Source organism: Rhinolophus sinicus, linkage group LG06, assembly GCF_036562045.2.
Source record: "Rhinolophus sinicus isolate RSC01 linkage group LG06, ASM3656204v1, whole genome shotgun sequence".
NCBI classification, from domain to species: domain Eukaryota; kingdom Metazoa; phylum Chordata; class Mammalia; order Chiroptera; family Rhinolophidae; genus Rhinolophus; species Rhinolophus sinicus.
In genome coordinates, this window is record NC_133756.1 from 116,754,009 (window position 1) to 116,771,462 (window position 17,454).

At 40.6% G+C, this 17,454-nt stretch overlaps 1 protein-coding gene across 1 annotated transcript in view; it reads left to right on the forward strand.

Annotated features, from left to right (window-relative positions):
• PAK1 (p21 (RAC1) activated kinase 1) overlaps positions 1-17,454 on the forward strand; it is a 68,029-nt gene that overhangs the window by 24,079 nt on the left and 26,496 nt on the right. Inside the window, 3 exon segments of the mRNA XM_074335722.1 lie at positions 3,402-3,502; positions 3,992-4,139; positions 10,292-10,329. Of these exon segments, the coding sequence (XP_074191823.1) occupies positions 3,402-3,502; positions 3,992-4,139; positions 10,292-10,329 (287 nt within the window).

The window sequence follows — 17,454 nt, forward strand, 5'->3', positions numbered from 1 at the left end:
CAAAATTTGTTTTCTTGACTCAACTTGAAATTCTTTAGGGAAGGTGAAATAGTAGAATGAAAGGGGCCTTGGCTTTGAAGCCAGACTTTTTGAATTTGTATTTGTGAAAATCAGGTCAGAGCTGGTAAGAATGAGACATTTATTCCTGCCCTGGAGAGAATTTGCATGTCTTAGGCAGGTGCCTTAGATGCTTTGCCAGGTTGAGTTAGGTGTCTGGTCATTTGTTCCTTTCTTCACTCATTGACCAAGCACCTATATTTTGCCAGGCACGTACTAGCTGTTAGGGATCCGTGGTGAGTTGGACATGGCCCCTGTACTGGGACTCAGTTTGATTGGGAAGATAAACCCTTAAAATAGGCAATTAGTATACTGGTGCTGTGAGAACAGAGGAGAGGTTGAAAAACTGCCCAACCTAGAGACCAGGAAAGACTTCACAGAAGAGATGACCTTTAAGCTGAGACTTGTCAAGGATCCGTAAAAGGCTTTGTGTGGCGTGGTGGCAAGGGAAGGGACAGGGCAAGGCAGGATTCACAGGCAGCGGGAGTAAGCTTGAGAAAATGGGAGGAGGTATGGAAGAGCCTATTATGTTGGGTGAACCATAACTGGTTCAGTGTAGTTGGTGTAGAGTGTATGAAACGTAAGTATTGGGAGATGAAGGAGAAGGTACAAATCTGTAGAGCAGAGCATCTCCGACTTTTTTTTTTTTTAAAGTAGACTCCCATTTGCTAGAGCAGTTTTAGGTTCACAGCAAAATTGAGTGGAAGGTACACAGATTACTTATATGCCTCCTGCCCCCACATACACACAACCTTCTCCACTATCAATACCTCGTACCAGTGTGGTACATTTGTTACGATTAACAAGCCTACGTCAACACACCATACTCACCTTACGTCCATGTTTTACATTAGGGTTCACTCTTGGTGTTGTGCATTCTATGAGCTCGGACAAATGTATAATGACATATATCTACCATTATAGTATCATACAGACTAGTTTCATTGCCCTAAAATTCCTCTGTGTTCTCCTAGTTCAAGCCTTCTTCCCGCCTAACCTCTGGCAACCACTGGTCTTTATAGTGTCTCCATAGTTTTGTCTTTTCCAGAATGTCATATAGCTGGAATCATACAGTGTATAGCCTTTTCAGATTGGTTTCTTTCACCTGGTAATATATATTTAAGGTTCTTCTTTTCATGGCTTGATAGTTCATTTCTTTTTAGTGCTGAATAATATTCCATTTTCTGGATGTACCAGTTTATCCATTCACCTACTGAAGGGCATCTTGATTGCTTCAAGTTTGGGCGATTATGAATAAAGCTTCTATAAATATAAATGTGCAAGTTTTTGTGTGAACATGTTTTCAGCTCATTTGGTTAAATACCAAGGAGTGCGATTGCTTGATTGCATAGTACAAGTATGTTTAATTTTGTCAGAAACTGCCAACATGTCTTCCACAGTGACTGTATAATTTTGCATTCCCACCAGTAATGAAAGTTTTTGTTGTTCCACATTCTTGTCAGTATTTGGTGTTGTCAGATTTGGATTTTGGCCTTTCTGATAGGTGTGTAGTGGTATTTCATTGTTGTTTTAACTTGCATTTCCCTAGTGATATATGATGTTGAGCATTTTTTCCATCTGCAGGTCTTTTGCCCATTTTATTAATTGGGTTTTTTTCTTATTGTTAAGTTTTAAGAGTTCTTTGTATATTTTGGATAATAGTCCTTTATGAGATACAGCTCCTACAAATATCTTCTCCCTGTCTGTGGTTTGTCTTCTCGTTCTCTTGATTCTCAGACTTTTATAGGCACACGAATCATTTGGGAGCCTATTAAAATTCAGATTCTGACTCTGTAGGTCTAAGGTGGAGCTGGAGATTCTACGTTTCCAATAGCCTCCCAAGTGGTGTGGGTGCTGCTTTGGGCAGCAGACCATAGATGCCCCGACCGCTGTTTGGATCGGAAGAGACCAGATGCAGATGCCAGGCTCCTGTTAGAATGATTCAGACCACAGATAACAATGCCTGAGGTAGGGTGGTGGCATGAGATGGAGAAGAGTGAACACATTTGATCACGGTGTAGAAGATAGAATCATTAACAGCTTGGGGACAGGAATGCTTTGGGAGAGAGGGGAGAGATGACATCATGAACAGCAATCGAGGAAAGGCAGTGACAGAACAGAAAGGCCTTAGGGCTGGGAGTTTGAAAACCTCAGTTCTGGTCCCAACGTGCTTTGAACTTACTCTGTGACCTTGGGCAGGTTACTTAACTTCTTGGAACCTCTGTTTCTTCTTTTGTAAAATGGGTGCCCTAATCACTGCCCTGCTTGTCACAGACTTCTGAGGCTCTAGTGAACTAATTATGTGAAAGTCCTTTGTAAACACTAGAGCATGAGACAAATGATACAAATACAAAACTGATTACATCTGTAATGACCCTATTTCCAAAGAAGGTCATATTCTGAGATACCGTGATTTAGTACATAGGATTTTTTTTGGGGAACACAATGCAGTCCCTAAAAAGGGCACATCAGCACTACACCTCCTTAAGTATTGCAGCTTTTCCTGCCAGGTGAGCAGGACCTTAGTGAACATCTGCTTTATGCAAGACCCCTGATGGGAGAGGGAAGTCTGCGAGCGTTTGAACTGATGACCCTTTCAGGCCCTTGCCTAGGGAGGCAGCATAGCTTAGTGGTGTAGCGCTTAGACTCTGAGTCAAGCTGCTTGGATGGGTCTGGCTGGGTGCTGCCCGTTACTAACCATGTGATCTTGGCTAAGTAAGTTAATCTCTATGCTTCCGTTTCTTTACCTGCAAATTTAGGATGCTAGTACCTGATAGGGTTGCTGTGCGGCTAAAGTGAATATATATAAAGAATTTGAACCATTGCCTGGTAAGCCCGCGATAAAATAGCGATTCTTCTTATTAAAACAACTTCCAAATGTAAAATTCTGTACTTTAGAGACCTTAAAGCAGCCCGTGATCAAGGACCAAACAAGTGAGATGCAGGTTATAGAGAAGCTCATAGAATGTGGGATGTCAGGGCTGCGCGTGCCCTTAGAGACGATCTCCTTAGGCCTTCTCTTCTTACAGACGGGGAAGCCAGGCTTCGGAACGAGGAAGGGACTTTCCCTGGAATTGGCCCATTCATGGTAGAACCAGGACTATTATCTCTGATGAATGTTCTTTCAGCTCCTCCTTTTCTTTAGTTCCACAAAAAATTAAGTCTTTAATCATGCATTAAGCAGGTACTCCAACGTAAGTCTGGGGCTGGGCTCTGTTCATGCACACATGCAATAGGCAGTCCTTGGCTTCTAAAGGAACCTACAGCTCAACAAAGAGCTAACTCAGCCTCAACACCTAATGATGTTCCTGCTTTTAATTTCCTTTTCCCTGTTTCTTGTGCAGCAAATAAAAAGAAGGAGAAAGAACGGCCAGAGATATCTCTTCCTTCAGACTTTGAGCACACAATTCACGTTGGTTTTGATGCTGTCACAGGGGAATTTACAGTAAGTCCTGGGTCACAGAAAAGCCTTTGGTCTTTCAGAGTTCTGGCTATACACGGTTAGATTCAACCCTTTCTAGTCTGCCTCATGCCCAAGACTCTCATTACTGCCTTCTTATGTTCGCGAGAGGGACACTTTCCTCATCTCCAAAGCTGTACCAGAGAAGCCTTTGAATCTTCAGTCCTTAAATAGAACTCTTAAGTGGCCCCTTGGCAGCCGGCTCTGTGCTGGGCTCTGATGTTACACAGACAAGTCAGACATGTTCCTGTTCTAAAGGAGGAATAGCCTGGTGCAGGAGCAAAAATCTCAAGAAAGGACTAATACAGTGAGATAAATACTATAAAAGATGCTTGTGTAGTGCTCTGAGGGTATCAAGAGAAAGGAATGACTAAACCCATCTTCAGCTGCCGGCAGGTATCACAGTTAGCTCTGATTTTCCTTCAAGATTCTCCATGATTGTCTTTCTGACAGCCTTGCATGTCTCTCTTACAGGGGATGCCAGAGCAGTGGGCCCGCTTGCTTCAGACATCAAATATCACTAAGTCGGAGCAGAAGAAAAACCCGCAGGCTGTCCTGGATGTGCTGGAATTCTATAACTCAAAGAAGACCTCCAACAGCCAGAAGTACATGAGCTTTACAGGTATGGAGATTGTGTCCGGTGCAGTCTGGGAAAAGAAGGATTTTCATCCGGTGGAAAAGCTCCACATGCCCACGGGTGTAGGGTGAGAGAAGAAAGTATTAGGAAGAGTGGAGATGGCACGTTCACTAAGATGGAATTTCAGAATTTGAGAGCCAAGATGATGGGTTTTTGGCATCAACTTGCATCTTTACTCTGAAACTGCACATTTAAAAAAGTAATATATAGTGAACGTTGACTTTGTACTAGAAGATCTAAATTCTGACACTCACTAGGTTCTAATAGTCACTTCGTTTCTTTGAGCCTCAAAATGGGAATAGTAATAACTCTCTAGAGGTTGTGGTGAGGAATTAATGAGCTCATTGATGTGAAAACTTATAGGTTATAAAGAGTACTATGGAAATGTAGCTATCATTATCATTAATATCATTAAGTTATTTAATAACACATTTAATGTGTATCTTTTAAGTAGGCAAGCACATTTTCTTCCTCAAGGCACTAATTTTTATCAGTCAAGTGAAAAACAGGGCAATAATAATGTTCTTTAGATCTACTCTCTCTATATAAGGGACTGTGTTTTCCACAGGATTTTTTCCCCCATTAAACCTTGTTTTAATGGGTCTCAAAACTCTGACAGATTTTGTCAAGTTGTTTCCATTAAAAAGTACTGATTTTAAAAACTAATAACTTAAAAACTGCCCCCTACACACAAAGGAAATGATCCACAAAACATTCTCCTTTCCTCCTGAAGGTTTTACGATGCATTGTAATCATTAACCAGTCTTTTACTATTAAACGTAAATGGCCAATTGAGACAAACAGCTCTGAAACCATTCTCCCACCACTGGTTAAGACTTGGGTGGCAAGTACTGGGGATAATATTCATTTAGCCTTCTGAGCTTCCTGGGCAGATTTGGTGACCGTGCCAGCACCAGCTGCCTTCTTGTCCACTGCTTTGATGACACCCACAGCAACTGTCTGTCTCATGTCACGAACAGTGAAATGCCCCAGAGAAGGGTAGTCAGAGACGCTCTCAACACACATGGGCGTGCCAGGAACCATATCAACGATGGCAGCCTCATCAGATTTCAAAAACTTTGGGCCATCTTCCAGCTTTTTCCCTCAATTATGATCCATCTTCTCCTTCAGCTCAGCAAATTTGCAAGCAATGTGAGCTGTGTGACAAACGAGCACAGGTGCACATCCAGCACTGATTTGGCCTGGATGGTTCAGGATAATCACCTGAGCCATGAAGCCAGCTGCTTCACGGTCAAAAATGACTGGTGGGTCATTTTTGCTGTCACTAGCCACATTGCCACGACGAACATCTTTGTCAGACACATTCTTGACATTGAAGCCCACATTGTCCCCAGGAAGAGTGTCACTCAAAGCTTCATGGTGCATTTCAACAGACTGGACTTTATTTGTAAGGTTGACTGGAGCCAAGGTGGCCAGCATGCTGGGTGTGCGAACCCCAGCCTCCACTCGGCCCCCAGGGAGAGGACCAACACCACCAACTGTGTACACATCCTGGAGGGGCAGGTGCACAGGCTTGTCAGTTGGACGAGTTGGTGGCAGGAAGCAATCCAGAGCTTCAAGCAGCATGGTTCCACCCATTGCCTTTACGGGTGACTTTCCATCTCTTGAACCCAGGCATGTTAGCACTCGGCTCCAGCATGTTGTCACCATTGTAACTAGAAATTGGCACAAATACCACTATGTCAGAGTTGTAGCCAGTTTTCTTAATATAGATGCTGATTTTCTCAACGATGTCCTCATGTCTCTTCTGGCTATAAGGTGGCTCAGTGGAACCATTTTGTGAACACCCACAATTAGCTGTTTCACACCCAGTGTGTAAGCCAGAAGGGCATGCTCACAGGTCTGCCTGTTCCTGGGGACACCTGCTTCACACGCACCAGCAGCAGCAGCAACAGTCAGCACAGCACCATCAGCCTGAGGTGCCTGGAATCGTGTTTTTGATAAAGTCTCTGTGTCCTGAGGCATCAACGATGGTCACATCATACTTGCTGGTCTCGAATTTCCACAGGGAGGTATCAGTGGTGATCCCATGCTCACATTCAGCTTTCAGTTTATCCAAGATGCAGGCAGACTTGAAGGAGCCCTTTTCCATCCCAGCAGCCTCCTTCTCAAATGTTTTGATGGTTCTTTTGTCAGTGCCACCATATTTGTAGCTCAGGTGACCAGCAGTGGTGGACTTGCCGGAATTGACGTGTCCAGTGACAAGGGTGTTGATATGAATCTTTTTCTTTCCCATTTTGGGTTAGATTTAACAGTGGTTTTCACTACCTGTGTTCTGGCGGCAAACCCATTGCGAAAAAGCCTGAGTTATTTTTAATAGCAGAATTGGGATTAGAATCCAGGTCTCCTAATTCCTATACCAGCATCCTATGAATTTACTACTTGCTTCAAGTAACTTTAATTGGAGAACCTCCTTCTGTAGCAGAGAGATTTTTCTTTTCCTAGATAAGTTGTGAGATGGCCTACATTTCTGGAAACTTACCTTTTATGTAGCATCTTAGAATGTTAGAGCAAGACATATCCTTAGTATATACTGTGTTTCCCTGAAAATAAGACCGGGTCTTATGTTAATTTTTGCTCCAAAAGACGCATTAGGGCTTATGTTCAGGGGATGTCCTCCTGAAAAATCATGCTAGGGCTTATTTTCTGGTTAGGTCTTATTTTCGGGGAAACTCAGTATCACTTCCAGTTCCCCCTTGTTTTGAGGACATTAAAGCCAAAAAAGGCCTTTCTAATGTGGCTAAATTAGTAGCAGAGCTGGCCTCTTAACTCTGAGTCTGGTGTTCTTTCCAGAGTCCATGCTGTCTTTTTCAAAGGGCAGTATTGTTGAGGAAGGTGGGAACCAGGATGAACTAGCTTATTTTGAAGGATGCTTTCCCCAGCAAGTATCTGGCTTGTATCAAAGGGCACAGATGGTAAGGATGACAGACTGCAGCTTTGCCCCTGCTGCCGTGGTGGTGTCCAGGAGAGGTCATGCGTGTTCCCAGCAGTACTTCCTTCTTCACGTCTGGCCCCGCTGGGGCTGTCTTACTTCTCCCATTGAAGGACTGGGTCATTCCAAGGAGAAATTGGGGTTGAGGGGTGCTAGGAGCAAGATTTCCAGTCAGGAGATTAGTGCTTGTGTTTTAGGTAGTTTGTCGTGGAGACACGAGATTAGAATCTAGATTTGAAGCCTCAGCAGCAAAGTCTTTGAAAGCTCGCTCTTTCTTTCGTTCTTTCTTTCGTTCTTTCTTTCTTTCTTTCTTTCTTTCTTTCTTTCTCTCTCTCTCTCTCTCTCCCCCCCCCCTCCCTCCCTCCCTCCCTCCCTCCCTCCTTCCTTCCTTTCTGTCTTTCTTTACTTTTCGTTTTTTAGTTTCAGGTGTACAAAACAGTGTAATAGTTAGACATTTATCATTTGTACTCCTTACAAAGTGATAACCCCCCTCTGCCAATCTCCTACCCCTCTGACATTGCACACAGCCATTACATTTCCTCTGTCTCTATACCTAATGCTGTACTTCACTTCTTGTGACCATATATATATATATATATATATATATATATATATATATATATATATATCAAATTATAGCTGACATTCATTATTGTTCAGCTTCAGCTTCAGGTGTACAGCACAGTGATCAGGCATCTACATCATCCCTGAGGTGGTCTCCCTAATGAGACAAGTGTCCATTGGATACCCTACAAAATCTTTACAACATTATTGATTACATTCCCCAAATTGACTTTCATATCCCCGTGGCAATCTTGTGGTTACTGCTTGTGCTTTCTAATCCCCTCACCTTCTCCCTCATCCCCCTCCCCCTCCCATCTAACAACCCTCAGTTTTTCCTCTATGTCTCTGAGACTGTTTCCGATGAGTTCGTTCATTTATTCTATTCTTTAGATTCCACATATAAGTGAGTGGAAGCATTTCTTTTTTTATGTGTACATGTGTGTAGATATGTACAAGTGTATGTATGGAAGCGTAGCTCTGTAGGTTTGCATGTTTGGAATTAAAGTCCACTTAAATATTCATGAATGAATATATGTATGATATACACATTCAGCTAATTGTGTGCATGTTCACCTGTGCATGCATATGTGAATAGCATTGAGTATATGTGTATATGTGTGCGTGCGTGTGCGTGTATGCATGCATGCAGGATTTTAATTGTCTAAAAGTTGAAAACCAGGGTTAACTCTAGGCAAAATTGTATATTTGGCACAGTTTATTTTGAATGTCACTTCTGTCCATTTCCTGTTTTCCCTCTTGTATTATTAATTATGATAACACTATCTGAATTTGTATATGCTTGTATATGAATTATGTCATTTGATTCCCATAATGGCCTCATGGGGTTGGTAGGGCAAGGATTATTATCCCCATTTACAGATTCAGAGAAATTAATTAGGCTCAGAGAAACTAAGTGACTTACTCAGGGTGATTCAACTGCTGTGTGATGGAACTGTGTTTTACACTTGGGCCTTTAAACCCTATGCTGTTTATAACCCGAGCATACTCCTCCCTGCCAATTTCTGTGTCAGGTTTTCTATTTTTTCAGCACTTTATTTTTTGTACCAATTAGTAGCTAATGTAATAGGCAAAACCCAGACTAGATTGACAACTCCCAGTTCTGGATTGTAGCCCTACTTTTGCCACTGACTGATGCAATCTTGAACTATTTGTTTCCCTCTCTGAACATTAGTTTCCTCATTTGTGAAACGAAGGGGTTGGAAGTAATTTCTGCTCTGTCATTCTGTGCTATGGAATTTGATTTTGATATATAGAAATTATATATCCCGTTTAAAAGGAGCAATGCTTACTTGTTTTTTATGTGGCGAAGATATATTTATTACCGGAATAACCTAGTCCTCAAAAACACTAGCAATGCGTAAGGTTGGAAGTGGTGCAGTGAAAGCGTAGTATTGCACTGTGCTCTGCCTAAGTTGATGTTCTTTTGGACAAGAAAAACAAATATATTATGTTTAAGGTGTATCCTGAATTGATTTCTCCAGCCAGGGTCCAGCTGGCTATTCAGGGTTTGTTTGAAGAACACATTGTTGCAGCTTGTGGGTTCATTATTTGTCATTGGACCAAAGAAGCTGTGCCTGGCCCTTTCTTATATAGTGGAGTTGGAATCTTGGCCATTCTTTGGGCTTGGCTGTTGGTGAGGAGTGTGTTGGATTTGGTAGAATAGTTCCCCTCCTTAATTCCATCTGTGGGGAACCGGCAAAATCACTGTCTTCTTGTATCTTTAGGAGTTAAAGAATAAAACTGAATGCAACACTTGGTCTTTAAACTTATCTTCTTGCTAAGATCTCCACTGGGTGTATGTTTCATATTTCATTAAGTCTAAGATATCATTGGTTGGAAGAGGTACCATTATTTTATATACCACTAAAGAGAAAAGGTTGCCAATTAAAACATGAAATGCCTTTGATTGTAGGACAGAGCTCTGTTTCAGAGATGTTAATGTGAAAAAATGTCCATCTTAGAATCAATGAAATATGATAATTGCCTCATTGAGAGAATGCGAATCTCTTATTAGATACAAGACCTGGCCTTTAATTAGGCTTGACATGATTAATTCCTCTCTTTTCCTAAGCCTTAGTCTTTCTCTCCCTGTGGGGAATAGACATGTATATAGAAGATCTTTTCTAAAATCTGAAGCTGCAGGCTGGTCATAATTTGTCAGGGATGGCTCAGGGCAGTGCCAACCATGAATTATTTTCCTTTCTTTCAGATTGCAGGAAATTTCCTTGACCATTCAGCCCTGGTGATGATATAATTGATGAGGTGCATACAGCTTTATCATAGTATTTACAATTTGACCAGGATTCACATCTTGACTCCTATTTGACCTGTGTGTACCCTGGGAAAATTGCTTAATGTCTCTGAGCTTCAGTTTCCAAATCTAGAAAAGCAGATATACTAATAGTACTCAGAACTGTAGTGAAGATTTAAGGAGATCATGTGTATAATGTGCTTATCATGGTGTTGGGTCCATAGCACCAGTAATATTGTATTATTCTCTGAGCCTGGCAAATGTTTAACTGGATGGGTTTCCTTAGTTCTCAAAAATAGATGACCTATAATTGTTTACTGACTGAGTCCCCTCTTTTTTCCTTTGCAGATAAATTAGCTGAGGATTATAATTCTTCTAACACTTTGGTAAGTCTTTATTTCCTCCATTTCAATATGGGCAGGTATGGTGGTTAGGGACTCTGACAGTGTGACCGGTGCAGAGCCTGGGCTGGGAGGCACTCATCTGGGTCATTCCCCACCCTGGCCTCAGAGTTCCTATCTGTACAGTGAGGAATTGAACTTAAGAAATAGTAGGTATCCCTTCCAATTTTAATTTTTTAATGTTCTGGAAATCCTTACTTTGGAACCAGAAGAACTGGCTTTTAGGCTCAGGTTTTCATTTGTAGCTTTGAACCTTGGGAAAGCCAGTTTGCCTGTCTGAGCTTGAGTTTTTTCCATCAATAAAAGGGATGATACACTTTGCTTTACCTGAACATGTCTTCAAAAACCTGAATTTAGAAGAGAATTCTCTTTCTTTGGTTGGTAGGGTGTACAAAACCAGGATTAGGACTCATTGCTGAAGGGAACAGATTCTGTTCACTTAAGGTTATCCATTCTGTGCTCTGAAGTTGTAGGAATGTCCTGTCTCTTAAAGGGATAACATCTCTTAAAGGGATGTTATAGGAATCATTGAAGAATTGGCTGGAGTGAAACCTACATGACCTCAAAGGTCCGTCTGCCTCTCTCAACTTACAAATTCTGTTTTCCAGAGCAGATAAAATGAGATGTCGATGTGTTTGAAGGGGTCTTTAAGTAGTAAGTTGTGACACACACACACACACACACACACACACACACACATACACACGGTCAGACAATTAAGTTCATGAACTCATGCTAGAAAAAGTGCTACATATCTCATTGCTGAATATAACTATGGTCACCTTCGAAGTACTCCCCTTGGGAAGCTATGCACTGATGCCAGCACCTAGTCCACCCTTCAAAGCAATTTTGGAACTCCTTTTCTGGAATGGCCATCAGAGCTGTCATTGTATTACCCTGGATGTCCTGAATATCATCAAAATGTCTTCCTTTCAATATTTCCTTTATCTTCAGGTAAAGAAAGACGTCATTGGAGTCAGATCAGGTGAATAGGGAGGGTGTTCCAATATAGTCATTTGTTTCCTGGCTAAAAACTCCCTCACAGACAGTGCAATGTGAGCTGGTGCATTGTCGTGATGCAAGAGCCATGAATTGTTGGTGAAAAGTTCAGAGTTCAGGTCATCTAATAACTTTTTCACACAGCCTTTTCAGCACTTCCAAATAGTAAACTTGGTTAATTGTCCAGTTGGTACAAATTCATAATGAATAATCCCTCTGATATCAAAAATGGTTAGTAACATCGTTGCAACAAGTTTACAAATTGTCAGACCTTGTGTGTGTGAATTCTTTATACCTGATGTTATCTCTTGTATAATGGTGGTTATGCCATTTTGATTTACTAAACATTTGCAAATCTCCTACTCTATGCCAAGTCCTGTGTAGAAGTGGCAATATAGGGATGATTCAGACATTGTTCCAGCTCCTAATAATCTCCTAGTTTTCTGAACAACAGGAATGTACAAACAAACAGTTATAGTGCAGTGTGCTAAAACTTTATGAGGCCAGGGGCTGTGTCTCATTTGTTAATTGCTGTATCAAGGCATCTGGCAAATAACCACTTAATGAAAGTTTGAGTGTATAAGAGAAAATTGCTTAATGGTAGAGTCTGAGCTGAATGAGTTAGGTATCTGGGGGCAAGAATTAAGAAGAGATGAGGATATTCCAGACAGAGACAGAATAAATAGCATGTGCCAAGACAAGGAGGTTTGCATGGTATGCTTTGTACAGAGTAATGCAAGTAGTTTGTTATGACTGGAATGTGAAGTGTGAAGGGAGTAGAAGTGAGTGGAAAGGAGGAATGGTAAACAGGTCAGATCATGTAGGAGTTCTAACTTTATCTTCAAGGTAATGAGAAGTTATTGAATAATTTTAAGCAGGAGAGTAGTAAGTTCTAACACAATATTGGGTCAGCATCAGAATACTGTGAACCATGTTTCCAGCAGTGGGGATCGGTTTACTCTGAGTCATTTATATTGTTATTGATTATTAAAAATGTTCGCATATCCAGTACCTTGGTTCATACTGGGTTCTTTCTTATTCATTATTTCCTTTAATCCTCATAGGAGCTTAATGAGGTGGGTTCTTATCTTTGTTTAGTAGATGATAAAAACTGAAATTGAACAGGGTTAATGGCAAGAGGTATCAGATTCCCAGTCTGCCTTGTTTTCCCTTGATTCATTCTTTCATCCAATGGAAGAGATGTAATTAAAATATAGGGAATAATTTGCAAATGTTGAGATCTTTGGGAGGTTCTTACCATCATTGAATAGTAAATTGTTGAAGAAGGGGCTGGAACAAAGCTGAGCTGTGCTTTGTGGCTCAAATAGCTTTCTGCTTTTATAGGCGGAGTGACAGCTGTCGTATATTGAGTGGCCAGTGTGTGCCAGGCACTGTGCTAATAACTCTATGTGTGTTAGCATAACTAGTCCTCACAGTTGCCTTGTGAAGAAAGCATTATTCCCATTTCACAGGGAGAAAAACAGACTTCCCCGAAGACTCATAATTGGCTCTTGTGGCAGAACTAGATTAGAACGAGGGTCTTCCAAATGCCAGCCCAGGATCCTTTTCATCATGGCGGTGAACTGAGAAAGAAGATGTCAGAAAGGCTTAATAAAGGAGACGGCAGTAAAGCCATAGCTGTGTTGTTCGTTAGTGAGGAGGAGAAGCCCTGGGGCTCATGCCATATGGCGGAGAGGATGACACCTGCTTGGTAGAAACCTGTACTGCTTTAATATCTACAATTACAACCACTCAGCCTGTCAAGGACATTTTCTCTCCCATTTTAGAACATTTGTCCCATTTGTGGCTCAGTACTCTGTATTTCCTTACCAGTTTTACACTATGGGGATGTGGTTTGTATTGCAGTAGCATGTCATTATTTTCCATATCGGTTTCATACAGATCATTTTACTTGATTTGTGAAATAATTGGACAGGATTATTATCCCCATAACACAGAAATTGAGCCTCAGAGAGATTAAGTGACTTGCTCCCTACCCTTGAATGAATTAATAGAAACCAATACAAAATTCAGTTCTCCCGATCATTCATATTTATTCATTCATACTATAAATATTTACTTAGTCCCTTCTTTGTGCCAAGATGTTGGAGATACAAAAATGAAAATGCACTATCTCAATCCTTGAAGGAAAAATTAATAACAGACTAGAGGGATAAGGGCTACAAGAGAGGTATAAATAATACACAGTGAGGGTCGCATTTGATGGAGTGATTTATTCTGCCTGGTAGTACAGGGAAGTTTGCACAGAGTTGTTGGGCCCTACAATCTGTTCATTTAACAAACACAATCTTTAAGGGCCTTCTAGCTTTAAAATTCTGTTATTTGTGGCTCATTGGTCTGAGATCTACACCTTTTAGTACCCGAATTCTCATTTATAAAATGAACATCTATGTGATAGGCTGGGGAGTCAAGGACTGGTAAGGTTTTTGCTCTTGATCTCACAATTTAGCGAGGAGTCAGAACACATAATCAAGGATTTATAATACAGTGTCAGGTAAACACAGGTAGTGACACCATGCAGAGGAAAGGGCAATGCTTCCTTGTGTGAGGGAGCATGAACAAAAGCCAAGTTAAAGATCCATCATGTCTGGTCAAAGGAGTTGGGCTTTGTGCTGGAGCTAAGGAATATTTTAAATAGGACATGCACGTAGGTAGATGTACATTTTAGTACATCTTAGAAAGATTCCTCTGGAAGTTGGATCAAGGTAATGGAATGAATTCATTCATGTGTTTCTCTCTCTTTCACTATTCTAAATTTCTTCGTATCAGAGAAGACATATTAAGAAATAGATTCCAAATAGTGCTCCAAACCAAAAACAAGACAAAACTGAACCCTTGTCAGGAATTCATGGAAGACAGAAAGCAGGTAAGATTGATCAGAGCTGCAGAAACCACAGCTTAAAGTGTATGGAAGTGGAAACTCCTACAGAGGTAAGAGTAGCTCCAGAGAAAGTGGGCTGAGAGAATATATATAAGAAGCAGGAAGGAGTCCTAGGTTACCTTCAAGGGTAAATTAATTAAAACTCTGCATTTGAAACAGCAGGGACAGTCTCTGTTTTACAGTGGGCAGAAGTAGCAGAATTTTGACTTCTAGTATTTTAGGATAAAGAGAAAGATCTTCAAAGCTATCAAAGAGAATGTAGAGCTAATGCCCCTCATTAACAACAGTGAACAAAGGAGCGGTTATCTTTAGAGGTATGAGGAAAATGATTTCGAACCAAGAATTCTATACCTAATCAAACTAGCATTCAAGCATGAGGTCAAAAGAAAGACATGTTTGGACAAGTGAAGATATAGGTTTACCACTCACAGATAATCTCTGAAAAGCTAAACAACAAATAGTAATAATAATTACCACCAGAATTTTTAGTGATTAAGAATATTCACTTAAAAATATTATTTTTTACCCACATATTAGATTAAAATGTCAAATAGGACTAAAATCCTTATAATTGACAGCTGTCATGGGATCTTCCTTTACCATTGGCTCTAAGCTTAAACCAGATAATTTTCTAGAGAAAGTAAACTACCTACTTGAGGAGAACTCCTGGTGTGGGAAGTAGAGCAGAACCCAAGTTAACTCTGTTATCTCTACAACAGGTACAGGAAGGGGAAAAGTAGCTCTGCAGTGGAAGAAAAATTACATTTCTTCACCCCAAGAGTAAATTTCTTATACTTTTGATAAATGGGGGGAGAAAAATCTTTCCCCTACTTGCTTTCCCATGACAACATACTAGGAGCCTAGTAAGGGGAGAGTGCTAGGGGTCTCAGCATTCAGCATGCATATATCCACTTAATGACCCTGCTTTTTTGATGTGATACTCTTATATTTAACTGTGCTGACATTTCTATGCAGACGTCCTCTGTTTTACGTTCTGCAGAGAATACACCTCTGGTTTTCTGCTGGGAAAGGGGAGGGCAAGGACTCAGAGGTGTAGAGTAGAAGAAGAGATGTAGGGATCTAACTGCAACTGAAATAACTTTAGTTGAATCTGCCTTTAGTCCTCTCCCCTCCCCCTCCACTTCATCTCCAGTTTCAGAATACATGGTACTACCGGTTCCTGAGCCTTTTGGAGATTCTACAGCATAGTTACATAGATCAGCTTTACCCACTGTCACCTTTGGATTCAGCCTTGAGTCAGTCACTGCTTATCCATCTGTCATTGCCTCCTTTTTTGCTGCTCTTGCCTCTTGTCCGATTCTCTCCATCCTTCTGGGTTTAATGCCTTTAAGGACATTCCTTTATTGTATTTCTAGTGAGATTTCAAGAAATAGGTGCCTGTGTTCAACCTGCCATCTTTACCAGGCACTCCTGAGGAATGTTCACTTTTAACTCCTTGTATTTCTACATTATCTAAAATGTATAATGAGAACCTACTGATTTTATGTACAATTTAAAATTTTTACTTTTAGAAAGCAGTTGTTTTTGAGGTGTTAATTACATACTATGAATTTCACCCATACTAATCGTACAATTCAATGATTTTGTTAATTGTATAAACTTGTGCAGCTATCACCACAGTCTAGTTTTAGAACATTCCCATCACCCCAGAAAGTTCCCTTGTGTCCTTTTACAGGTCATTCAAACTCCCACACCTGTCCCTAGGAAACCGCTGATCTTCTTTCTGTCTGTATAAATTTATCTTTTCTACACATTTTACATAAATAGACTGATCCAACATATAGTCTTTTGTGTCTGGCTTTTTTTATTTAGCACAAAGTTTGTGAGGTTCATTTTGTGGTATGTATCAGTACTTCATTCCTTTTTATGTCTGACTAATATTCCATTGTATTGCTATATTACTCTTTTTTTTATCCATTCATCAATTAATGGGCATTTGGGTTGTTTCCACTTTTTGGCTATTATGAATAATGCTCATATGAACATTCATGTCCAAATTTTTATGTGGATGTATGTTTTATTTCTGTTGGGTATATAATATACCTAGGAGTGGAATTGCTAGGTCATATACTTAACTTATACTTAACCTTTTGAGAACTACCAGACTATTTTCCACAGAAGCGGCACCATTTTACACTCCCACCAGCAATTATGAGGGTTCCACTTTCTTCCTGTCTTTCCCCATACTTGTTATTGTTTGTTTTTGAATATAGCCATCTTAGTGGGTGTGAAGTGATATCTCATTGTGGTTTTGATTTGCATTTCCGAATCGCGGGTAACGATACCGAGCATCTTTTCATGTGCTTATTGATCGTTTGTTTATCTTCTTTGGAGAAATGTCTTTCCTGTTGTTGAACTCTGATTTAATTCCATTGTGGTCAAAGAATACATTTTTTTGTGTTTTCAATCCTTTTAAATTTATTGAGATGTGTTTTATGGCCCAGCATATGGTATATTCTGAAGAATGATCCATATGTGGTTAAAAAGAATGTGTATTCTGCAGACCTAGGGTAAAGTGGTCTGTATATCTCAGCTAGGTTGAGTTGATTGATAGTGTTGTTCAAATCTTCTATATTCTTGCTAATTTTCATTCTAGTTCTATTAATCATTGAGACCTCTTTCAGTTCTGTACCAGCTTTAACTTTTTGCTCGGCCCTTTTGAATCTTTTATGTGTATGCACACAGCCAGGCCTGTATGAGGAGTGTGGGGCCTCTCTGTAATGTCAGCTGTGCCTGTGAACAGACTCAGTCAGACATTTGTTTGCCTTTTCCAGAACTGCAGTCTTAGGCTAGTAGGTCCTAGCAGTTGGCACTGTCATGCTACCACCTCTCGGAGGTCACGTCACTGACAGCACACCTAGGCCTGGGTATTGCCCACTCCTCCAAATGAAAGGGAGCCTCTTGGACCATGTAGTGATAGCTGCCCCCCCCCCCCCGGAAGCACCTCCAATCTGATGAAGGTGGGGTGTGGTGGATAGGAGCATCCCAGGGCCAGCACCTCAGACATCCTTACTGTTTTTTTGTGTGTGTGTCTTTTTTTAATTTATTGAGGTGACAATTGTTAGTAAAATTACATAGATTTCAGGTGTACAATTCTGTATTACATCATCTATAAATCCCATTGTGTGTTCACCACCCAGAGTCAGTTCTCCTTCCATCACCATATATTTGATCACCCTTACCCTCAT